Below are 12,360 nucleotides of genomic sequence, written 5' to 3' on the forward strand. Positions count from 1 at the left end.
GAGTGTGGAAGAGAACTGTTCCTGTTCGTGGAAGGGAGGTTCATGAGGCTGGAAGAGTTACAGGAGAAGTACCAGTTGCTAAGGGGAAGTAAATTCACATACAGGTGCGGGACTTTGTGCGTAAGGAGCTGCCCTTGTTCCCTCAGTTGCCAAGGTGTACGCTACTGGATAAATTGTTAACTGAGGATGAGTTGGGGGAGGGGAAGATTGCAGATATTTATGGGTGGTTGTTGGAAATAGAGAAGGTGCCAGTGGAAGTGATAAGATGGAAATGGGAGGAGGAGCTTGGAGGGGGCATGGAGTGAAATTACGCACAGGGTGAATTCAACATCATCCTGTGCCAGGATGAGTCTGATACAGTTTAAGGTGGTGCAAAGGGTCCAAATGATGCGGGCTCGTGTGAGCAGGTTCTTCCCTCAGGTGGAGGACAAATGTGAGAGGTGCACAAGGGGGCCTGCACATCATGTCCATATGTTTTGGTCTTGCCCTAAGCTAGGTGTATTCTGGACTTCGATCTTCGAGACACTGGCAGGGATGGCACTATGCCCATTGCTACCGATCTTTGGAGTTTCAGAGTTGCTGGAGCTACTGGAGGGGGGGGGGCTGATGTTGTGGCCTTTGCCACTCTGATTGTCCGATGGCGAATTCTATTGGGGTGGAGGTTGGCTGTGCCACCAAAGGTGTTGGCATGGTTGGGGGATATGGTGGAGTTCTTACAATTGGAAAAAATTAAATTTGCTCTTTGAGGGTCAGAAGAGGAATTTTATGTAAGCTGTAGGCTGTTTCTGTCTCTATTTAAGTATTTTTTTGTCACCAGCGGGTAGGGAGGGAGGGTTGCTAGAGGGGGGGGGGGGGGGGGGGGGGGGTTTGTGTTAATTAAGGGGAGAAAAGGAATAAATTATAAACTGTTCGCTATTTGGCTGTATCTTTTGTTGACTATGTGATTTGTTGATTCTGTTCGGAATAAAACATATTTCAAATAATATACTGAATATTGTACCCCTTCTCTAGAACAGAGATGCCAAGCTAATTGTGAAGCCTTTACTCCGATGCAGTAATCCACTAACTCAATCTGATCCTATGCTGAAACCTGGGGTTGGGACCTGTATGGCTGATCACAAGCCTACACAGTGCATTTATACAACAAACCATTCAGGAAGCTGAACGCAAGTCCATGTTGCTATTCAACAAATATTGTTGTTAATAGTGGGCTCAGATGATGAATTGTATTCAGCAGATTTTCCCTGCTGGATGCTGGGGGAATTTACAACACTGGAAATAAATATTTGTAACACATCCTTTCAACCCAACATTTGCATCTTAATTAGCTACAACATGGCCAATGAAGCGGTTCATTATATCACAACTGATTCCAACTGCATCATTTACCATCAATACTTTGGGGGTATTGACATCATTGCAGTATTATCCTTTTGATGTTCCTGCTTATTCATATAAAGAAGAACCAAATTGGATGTCTTTAACCAAATTATGGCCAACAGCTTTGAACTTCAGGTGCAATGTTCGCTGGTCAGATTGCCTTCCAGTTCACCAACTTTGTAGTAATTCTAGATCTGGATGTATTCATCTTACCTTAGTTGGTGCATGATAGCAAGGCATCTGAAACCACTTCTTCTTTCTATTCATTACAAGGGTGGCTGTTAAGAAAATGATGATTGCAAGCAATATTGCTGCCAGAGCCCATGCTGCTGACTGGTAGATTACAGCCATTTCAGTCTGCTGGGGGGGTACATCAGTAACTTCTAAAACGTTATGAGAAGAAAAATAGACAAGTTAAAACGTCATGTTTCTCCACTATAGGCAAATAATTAAAATTACTTGAGCATTATGCTGTGTCTAGCTTTGCCCAAATCTCTTCTCCCGAAAGTATATGTCCGCTCCCTTGACAGTGGTTGCAGAGTGTATTATCTACACAGGAACTCGCTTCGTCAACAGCTCCTCCCAAACCAGTGACCTGTAACACTTAAGAGGGCAAGGGAAGCAGGCGTGCGAGAGCAGCATCATCTCCAAATTCCCTTCAATTCACACACCATCCCAATGTGGAAACATTTCAGGCGCGATTTTACTAAATGGGAAAAAGTCCCATAGTGAGTATGTTTAGCCGCATGTTTCCCGGCGCTCACAGCGACGAAACACACAAGGCTAGAAAACACCACTCGCGTTTGATAAGGGCCTCAGCAGCTGAGGATGCACGTAGCCCTGTTTTGTGTACTGAGGAGCTCTGCTCGGCAGAAGTGTAGCAAGAGATCGGGTGCCATTTTTAAATTGCATCTCGACCTTAGAGGCCTCCGACCCGACCCCCAAAACCCCAATGCACTACTGGAGGATCCCTCACCCCCCCCCCCCCCCCCCCCCCATTGCCCTCCACCGCCCCCCACCCCCAATACTCACGTACGTTACCCCCGGACTGATCATACCCATGCAAAAAATGCCAGCGGGCACCTTGACAGTGCTGACCTGGCACCCTGGCAGTGTCCCAACCAGCTGGAAGTGCCTTGTCAGTGCTAGGCTGGCACCCAGAAGACACTGCCAGGGTGCCAGGCTGCCCAGGTGGCACCAGCAGTGCCAGGGTATCACCCTGCCCAAAGGGCATGCACCTGGGGGCCTCCGATCCCCTAGGAGACCCCCACGAGTGCCGTTCCGTCTAGTTCCCCGCTTGTGTAGACCAGTACTGAATGGCACTCGACCGAGGTCTCTGAGGCGAAGGGGATTCATCCCACGCCCCAGGTAACTCGTCAATCTGCACATACTAGCTGTCTCGCTTTAATGTGCAGATTTGCTAAAAAGTGATCCCACCCACAATGGACGGAATTTACATCATAATGTCTCACACGATCGCATTAGCTCTCGCGTGGCATTGTGAGCCGGGTAGCTCCCAAGACCATGGTCTCCCAGCTTCTAACGGTCAAACTGCGCCATCGCAGGCTGTTTTTCGGGCGCAGCTTGGCCATAAAATTGCGCTCTTCATTTTACCTTCATGGTTGTTGGGTCAAAACCCTGAAACGCTGTACTCAACAGCATTGTGGGAATATCTTTACTACACGGGCCGCAGTGGCTCATGAAGGGTACTCACCAGCGTCTAATCAAAGGCAACTGGGGAAGGTCATTAAATGCTGGCCTTATTGTGTACCCTAACTTAAAAAAAACTCATTCTGGAGATAACAGCTCATTCTGGAGATAACAGCTTCCGGTAACATTGTACTTGCTGGGTCAAGGTGTTCACAATGTTGAAGAATTTTATCTTCATGTTTCCAAAGAAAGTGATGATAATACATGTTAAAACAACGGACAATATTTGTTCCATTTTAACACGGAGAATGAAAATTGATTGAATAAACTAAAACCTTTAAATTATTACAAATTATTTTTGGGCATTGTACAATTGGAACATGAAACACAAGCTACAGAAATGAACATAAACCTGATATATGCTCACTCACACTCAACAGCGTGATGGTACTGATGAGCGACACAGCAGAGCCAAGCCTGCATCTGAGCCGTGACAAATTAATAGAACACTGATCATCGTGAAAATCGATACTTTCATTGAGCAATGAGCACCAGGGAATAAACAAAGAATAAAGTAAACCAGTAGCAGTTACTAGTGAATTAATGAATCTCCAGGCACGTCAATAAAGTAATGAATTAGCAGGCATCAGTGAATTAATACATTCATTGTGCAACTGGTACCTCAAGAAATCAATGAATTATTAGAGCCACTTGCACAGTTGAATTAAACAAACAGCAGGCTACAGCAAATTTATAAATGTATGCAGCAGTGGGCATTCTAACAAATCAATAAGAGAACCAGAATAAATCAAGTGGTGTCACTGAATTAATACCCTGTCTTCCTTATTCACTGCTACAACCTCAGGGCCATGAACTGACTTCCACTGTCAAATTATTCAACATCTACTTTCTTAGTGCCATCTCCCCTCCCATTGTTATAAAAGTGCGGCCAATGTCAAGAGCTTGTCATCCATGGATATTTGAATTTAAACCCATGTTGTTGCCACTTGGTTGCACCAGGGAACACTCAGCTCAGCACCTTTCAGAGAATCTCTTCCACTTAGTGGAATATTTCCAATCGTGATGTTGCCCTGCAGTAACTCACTGCCACGCGAGGAGGCACAGAATGGAAGCAATGGGCTCCCCTTAGGACAAAGGGAATGGCAAGTTAATCTGTGGAATTTTAAATTGCAATCTTATGGATGGTCCAGAAACAATTTGTTGTCCTTTACATTTACTAGGGCATAGCATAGAGCATTAGAGGGAAAGAGAAAATTCAGATGTCATTTTTAAAGGGGGAAGGGAGTGAATAATCAATTAAATAATTTCACCAAGGTCAAATCGCCCTTTAACCTGAAATGTTAAAGTTAAGAGACAAAATGCTCAGCTGCTCACTTCAGAGATGTGACCAGTATTGAGGATAAATTGGATTTGTCTAAAATGTAAACAGTTTCTGCATTGGTGCAACAAACAGCTTTCTCTTTACCTATGAATAACGGCAAGTCAGGTTGGGCAGGTGTTACGAGTAGCTCTTTGCCTTCGAATTCCGTCGACTTCTCCAGTAAAACACCAGCAGCCTCTGTTGTGGCCGAAGAAACTGTTGTCACATCTTGAGACAAGGAAAGGCCGAAAATAAATGAAAGAATGAAACAACCGTCAACATAGAGAGAGGAAAGCCACCAAGAATCTGCAAGTTCTAGTTTGTTCAGTGTGAATTTGTTGCCAATAAACAATGCTCTCTCAAATACCCGTCTTTGAGAGCTGGAATAATTTTCCAGTAAGTTGCAGCAGTACCACCTAATTGTTCAATATGTTCATTTGGATTTTGGCTCCAAATCCAATTTCTTACTAGGGATCCAAACAGTCATTACGTTCAATTATCCATATATTGGCACAGTACTTTAAATGAGGAGACAGGTCGAAGGTGATTATATGTTCACTGTCAAATTTCTCAAATCAAGTTTTAATTGTGACGAGGACAAAATAAACAGCACTCTTCAGTGCACTGGTGAAAATGCATTTAATAGCAAAACTACGTCTCCCCTCAATATGGCTAGAGAAATTGTGGCCTTTGGGACAAGACGTATTTGGGTTTTTCCTTTAAATAGATATTTAAAACAATTTTCAGTAACTTCACTAAATAAAAGCATACTGCTGCAGCTTCAGACATTAAAGATACCAGCAAAGTCAACATTATATATTACTGCCATAATATCTCAAGCTGTCATTGCATTGTGTGTGGAATCTAGAGTGCACAGAAGGTATTCATCACAGTAGCAGTGTCTGGTACATAAAGGGTTAATGTGGGACTGCGTACACTACCTACACAGTGATGCAAGAAGGTGCCTGACCAGAGCCAGGGTCAGCCGAGAGATGGACACAGTTAAGAGAAGACCTAGAATGGGGTCAGTTCCATACCTGTACCTTCTACTGTAAACATACACATATTTATGAGTTTTTGATAAAGACTTGCTGTTAAATATTCCAGACTGGAAGTCTACTTCATGGGGTGTTTGAAGCAGGATTCTTCACTCATATTTACATTTTCTACTGATCCAACCACCACTTCACTACTAAACTACACATGTTGTACATCTCTGCTCTTCTACCGTATAACGGATGTTATTACATGGGATACACAAATAGAGCTGATGATATATTGAACTATTTCAGCAAGCTTGCAAATCCACCTGTAATTGTCCCATTATGTGATTTTGATGAGGTGGTTGCCTCAAGCCCAAAATATGCAGATTAAAACTGGTAGGAGCGGGTCTGAACCATGTGGATTCATTTGGAAAGGTTAGTTACTCCTTTGGATATGGCCCTGGGACACTTTTGGGAGAGGCAAGGCGTCCCTTGGGATTGTTGAAATTAGACAAGATTGTGTGTAAACAGTGCATAAGACCATTGGGACTGTAGCTGTCAAAAGCTATTGGAACTGTCAAAGCTGTCAAGGGATTTAACTCTGCTTGACTTTAAGTTTCTTTAAAAAAGTGTGGAGTTTAAAAAATAATCAGTGCTTAATATTTCAGTCTGTTGACAGTTTTGTGCTGCATGACTGATCGTACAACCTAATATTATCATACTGGGGTGCCTGTTAAGTGAGCAACTTGATTGACTGCTCTAAGTGGTTACAGAATAAAAATGGTTGTTTTCATAAGAGATTAGATGAAGGAATTTTAGCGTGTTGACAGCTCTTTTTCCAAATCAGGAGTGTTTTTCTTTTTAAATAGTGACATAAATAATTATGTCAGCATCGATCCTGAGATTTCCCTACGGTGGACACTGGGTGAGTTGACACAACATGGGTAAAGGAAAAGGGTGGGGGGCACAGGTTACTGGTAGGTGGTCATGAAGGCTTTAAGGGACCATTGGGATGAGTGCGGGGCATGGACTGGCACAGGATGTTTAAAGGGTCATGGGTGATGGGTAGTGGGGCATGAGGAGCCATGGATTGGCATGGATGGGACATGGGGAGTGTCTGCGGGGCAAGGGCTGGAAGGAAGGAAGGAAGGAAGGAAGGAAGTTTCATGTTTAAAAATAACTTATACAGAGTACTGGTGCACAGGCCGTCCTCCCAGTCGGCCTTCCTTCGCACACAGCAACTTCCAGGGCTTGTGGGCCTGACTCCTAATGCAGCATGTACACCCCCACTCCCTCGAATGAAAATCCAACCTCCTGGGCCTATTCTCCTGTGTCTCTCTTCCCCCCCACCTGCCCTCCCCCAACCCTTGTTTCGGGTTTGTGGAACTGGGCTGTGTTCCAACTTCAACCTGACTGCGCCACACTGATAAGCAACGATATTTGTAAGTTGATCATTTCATATTAATTAGCTTTTTTTGTTAAATCTGAAAAAACATCTTTCCAATGTGTGAGGCAATTTTTCATGGCATGAAAACAATTTACTCACCCAAGCAGTACGGGCAACATTGCCCTTTTCTTAGAACTGGCAACCTGCATAAAGCAGCTGAACAGGTCTGAGAGAAACACTGAATGGCACCGTCGCCACAGATACAGCTCGTGCAGGCATTTGGCTTCCATGACTCTCCGACTAACAGGATATCCCCGTTGCTGGACATGCAATATCCAGACTCACTGCTATTGGTAGGCAATAGGGCTTTCAGCTGATCTTCTGTGGTGGAAATTTAATTAATATACATTAGAACTCTGGCGCTAAGAGCACATTCAGCGATAAAACATGCATTTACATGTACTGGTTAGGCGAACACCACATAATCAGACACACGAGGCACATGAAGTTTGCATAATGCTAATAATATAGAGTCAAGCTATTATTTGCTCAGTGGCAGAATGGTATCTGAAGGACTGTGGAACTATAAATTGAACCTGTACAAACATATAAAAAAAATATATAGAGCTGCGGGCAGCAGGGTAGCATGGTGGTTAGCATAAATGCTTCACAGCTCCAGGGTCCCAGGTTCGATTCCCGGCTGGGTCACTGCGCATTGTCACTGTCTGTGTGGAGTCTGCACGTCCTCCCCATGTGTGCGTGGGTTTCCTCCGGGTGCTCCGGTTTCCTCCCACAGTCCAAAGATGTGTGGGTTAGGTGGATTGGCCATGCTAAATTGCCCGTAGTGTCCTAAAAAGTAAAGTTAGGGGGGGGGGGGGGGGGGGGGGTTGTTGGGTTACGGGTATAGGGTGGATACGTGGGTTTGAGTAGGGTGATCATGGCTCGGCACAACATTGAGAGCCGAAGGGCCTGTTCTGTGCTGTACTGTTCTATGTTCTATGTTCTAGCTGTCAAACCTAAAAACAAACGGAGCTGTTTATGTAGTGAAGAAATTGGAGAATAGAACAACTGCCAAGTAAATCACAGGCTTCATGAATTAAAAAAAAACAAGAGGGCAATTCTATGTTCCGTACTTAAGCTGCAGTGTAACAAATGACATTGCCAGTTAAGCATCCTACGTGGCTGTAATTCAACCATACAAACTCCTTCAAGCTTTGGAAGGCTTCCTACAAGACTTTCAACGTTATTCCAATCAAATGATAATGCACCAATATTGTGTAATCTTATAGAAAACTTTGTTGTGTAAATTTCTCAGTGAATAATACATTTTTATATCATTCCTGTAAATATAAGCACTACATATTGATTTAAAAAGCACATCATTTCCAAAATCCTGGAGGTAACTCTCCTCAGTACCACTATCAGTGAGAAAGCTTCTTCCCCATGGGCACATACTCACAAACATATCCCTCTTTGTCAATGAAAAGCATATTGATATTGTAGAAATTATTTGGTCCGGAACAGATTTGCTATTTTATGAAAACAGCAATAAAAAAAAAAACAAAATTAGATTAGTTGCCGATTAATTACACTATTTTATCAATGACTCTGTCAAGGGTAGTGTCCTGTCCAGAAGACGGGAAGAAATATAGATATCTATGTCAGCCTGGCTACTTTATAAAATTATTTCTTTTTAAGAAAAGGACGAATGGCTGGACTGATAAAAGGGTCGCTGCTGACCACATGATAGTAGTTCTGGATTTCACAGCAGTTTAAACGTGGACAATGAATAACATATCAAACTCCTGGGATGTAATGCTCCTTTTATTGTACAAATATTTAAGCACAATGGATCAGGAGATGAGATATCTGCCCCAACCAGCTATAGACCAAGGCTAAGCTATTTGTGACTCCACATCTCCAGCATTGTGACAATGCTTTAACAGTTACCTGCTCAAAACAAAATTGATTTTAACGAGGGGCTTGGTTAACTGAATATCTTGTCCCGAAACCACCCTGTCACACGACCGAGACTTGAATTGTTTGAATTCCTTCAATGAATTTGATCTTCAGTTCCTCGGATCAAGGCCAGGAATTCAGCCAGACAAAGCCACTTGAAAGAAACTTAATTGGACGTTGACTTACTTGACTCTGGACTCACATGAAACCATAGCTCTTATTTTTTTTTTGTGGTCCTTGCCCTGAACCCCTTTCTTTCCCTTATCCCTTTTTTATTGTACGAGTGTAAAAGGGGTGAACCTTGCAAAATCCCTTTCCGTGTTTTGTGTGTGAGACCAAAATAAACCAACCCTCACAATTTTACCTTATTTCAAATTCCACTGGGGTTATTATTAGTGGATTGGATCAATCCAAACTTAAGTGTTGGGGAAAAGTACGCCAGAAATTATAAAGGAGAAATCTAAAATCAAAAACAACTTTTCACAGACAGGTAGCGAGAGGAGAAATCAGGGCTGTTTAAATTAATCTCACTCTTGTCCGTAACAGTAGTTTGGTTAAAAAAAAATTCCATCTTGGATGTTATTATTTTAAAGAGCCCTTCTTACATCCAGCACTACTTGAAACTTTCAGAGGTCCTATAAGTACTTGGCAAGCTACATTTGAAAACCTGTCGGACAAGGGTTTACAATAGCATAACTGAGCAGCAGAGAATCTCTCTTTTCCAGACCAAAAATACCAAATTAAATTATATTCTTTTGATCTGATATATAAATCATAATCATCAATATAACAACAGGATTTTGGAAACCCTCTGCAAGATTATGCTGTTACATAAATAAGATTATATTTCACTGCAACACAAGCAGTGGTGGGTTTCCCAGTAGCGTCATGGGCAAGCTACACAAAATGCCATGGACATTTATGGGACCAGAAGATCCCGCCAACGGCAAATAGCGAGCAGCTTCGACTGCTAGAAAGCAGACCGTAGGGGTGCCGGAAATCCTGCCCCTTATTATAAAATCACTCTATGGCCTTTCACCCCCTACCATCTCGCTATTCTCCTCCAGCTACACAACTCTCCAAGATCTCTGCGCTCCTCTAATTCAGGCTGCTTAGGCATCCCCAGTTTTAATTGTTTCACCATTGCTGCCCATGCCTGGGCCCCAAGCTCTGGCATTCCCTCCCCACCCCTCTCTATCTTTCTACCTAATTTTCCTCCTTTAGATCTTTGACCAAGGCGTGAATTCTCCACCGTCGGGATTCTCCATTCCACCGGCAGTGCAGTGGGGTGGCCACAATGGAAAACCCCAGTGGCAGGTGATGGAAAAGGAGTATCCCGCTGCCGACGACGGTGTTCTGCTGAGGAACATGCAGCTACGGAGACCGAGAACTCACCCCCAAGTTTTCTTTCCTCATCTGGCCTAATATCTCCTTAATTTGTTACATAATGCTCTTGTGAGCCACCTTTGGGACTGTTGCAGCGCTCTTCATTTCGAGTCTCTTACACTCTGAGTTGTTGCACTAGAGTCCGAGTTGGAGGCACATCGACACAAAGGGAGGGGAGCAGTAGCTCGACCTTGCTGAAAAGAGAGACATGTGCCAAAGCGTTTCACTTGGGGCTTCCAGGTAATTAAAAAGATGTAACACTTGAACATATTCCTCTTGTTTGCAGAGATCGGGTCCCTGCAAACAAATTAGAAAATTGGAAATGTGGAAAGAAACAGAGGGATGTGGATAAGGATCAGATACTCTAACTGGCAGAACGTGAGTAGTGGTTTTCTGCAAGAATCTATGTGGGGGCCTGAACTATTCACTGACAACTTTTAGAATTCAGGAGAATCCAGAATGTCCAAATTACCTAACAGCACGTCTTTCGGGACTTGTGGGAGGAAAATGGAGCACCCGGAGGAAACCCACGCAGACATAGGGAGAACGTGCAGACTCCGCACAGATAGTGATCCAAGCTGGGAATTGAACCTTGGACTCTGGCGTTGTGAAGCAACATGAGTGGGAGAGTGGGTCCAGATAGGGTGCTCTTTCAGAGGGTTGGCGCAGACTTGATGGCCGAATGGCCTCCTTCTGCACATAGGGATTCGATGATAGATTGAGCAGATGGGCAAAACTATAGCAAATAGACTTATTTGCAAGAAAATGTGAGGTCACCCATTTTGCATATATAAGGAACAGAGCAGATTATTTCCTGAACTGAGAGAGGCTGGAAACAGCGGAGGTCCAAGAGACCTGGGAATTCATTTACTAGATCATTAAAATGTCATGAACAAATACAGAAAATAATCAAAAAAGTTAATCAATGATGGCCTTTGTACCAAGAGGACTAGAGTACAAGGGGGTTTAGCTAAGGACAGCTACACAAAGCATGAGTCAAACTACATCTGGACCATCATGTGCAGATCTGGACACCGTAACCTATGAAAGATATATTGGAAGGAGTACCGCATAGATTTAGCAGAAAGATATACATAGTACAATGCAGAAGGAGGCCATTCGGCCCATCGAGTCTGCATCGACCCACTTAAGTCCTCACTTCCACCCTATCCCCAGAACCCAATAACCCCTCCTACCCTTTTTGGTCACTAAGGGCAATTTATCATGGCCAACCCACCTAACCTGCACGTCTTTGGACGGTGGGGAGGAAACCGGAGCACCCGGAGGAAACCCATGCAGACACAGGGAGAGCGTGCAGACTCCGCACAGAGTGACCCAGCGGGAAATCGAATGTGGGACCCTGGTGCTGTGAAGCAACAGTGCTATCCACTTGTGCTACCGTGCTGCCCTCTCTGGATTTAAAAGGAGAGATTACATATATTAGGGTTTCGCTGGAATCTAGAAAGTCAAGTGGTGTTTTGATTAAGGTTGTCAACATACTAAGGGTCCGAAAATTCCCATCCGAAGTCCGAAGGACCTTTTGCTGTAAGTCAAATATTACGTCCCACCTGCAACGATTCTAGTGTTTTGTTTGATCAGAAAATCCTGACCATTATTTCCACTGGTTGGGGAGTCTAGGTCCCGGGGACCAAGTCTGAAAATTGGAGCCACATCTTTTAAAAACTGGTATTTGTTCGTAAACACTTCTATGATCAAAGCGTGGTAAAAGTCTGAAACTTCTGAAGCGTTTGGCAATTGATGCTAGATCCATTATTAATATTAAGTCGGACATTGACAGACTTTGGTAATGTGGTGGTATGATTTGCATAGCTGTCTGCCATTGGTGCAGAACACCGGCTTACCATTGGTCCTGGTCGGTCATGTGCCTCTAGACCGATTGGTTGAGACCAGTCATGTGACGGCTCTCCGATTGGTCGAGAGGCTGAGTTAACCACGCCTCCTTACCGAGGTATAAATAGTCAGAACGCCCGCCAGTTGTCCATTTATTGTAGTCGACCGCAGGGCTAAGTTCTAGCTTATTAAAGCCTAACTTTTGTACAGCAACTCGTCTCTCGTGCAATTGATGGCTCATCAATTTAATAAGCTAGATTTTTGAAGATGGAGTTCTGGATCAAGCCCGAATGCCTCCGCATCAGCCCGCAAACTCAGAACTCTGCAGAAATTTTTCAACATTGGCTGGCATGTCTTGAAGGATACCTGGAGTCTGCAACCAG

At 43.7% G+C, this 12,360-nt stretch overlaps 1 protein-coding gene across 2 annotated transcripts in view; it reads right to left on the bottom strand.

The window, feature by feature from the left end:
• LOC119957184 (cysteine-rich motor neuron 1 protein-like) overlaps positions 1-12,360 on the bottom strand; it is a 345,653-nt gene that overhangs the window by 17,703 nt on the left and 315,590 nt on the right. For both annotated transcript variants that reach the window (XM_038784996.1, XM_038784988.1), the window contains exons 11-13: positions 6,941-7,162; positions 4,517-4,639; positions 1,594-1,763 (exon numbers count right to left, since the gene is read on the bottom strand). In XM_038784996.1, the coding sequence (XP_038640924.1) occupies positions 1,594-1,763; positions 4,517-4,639; positions 6,941-7,162 (515 nt within the window). The remainder of the gene's footprint in view (positions 1-1,593; positions 1,764-4,516; positions 4,640-6,940; positions 7,163-12,360) is intronic.

This window comes from Scyliorhinus canicula, chromosome 2 (genome assembly GCF_902713615.1).
Source record: "Scyliorhinus canicula chromosome 2, sScyCan1.1, whole genome shotgun sequence".
In the NCBI taxonomy this organism is placed as follows: Eukaryota; Metazoa; Chordata; class Chondrichthyes; order Carcharhiniformes; family Scyliorhinidae; genus Scyliorhinus; species Scyliorhinus canicula.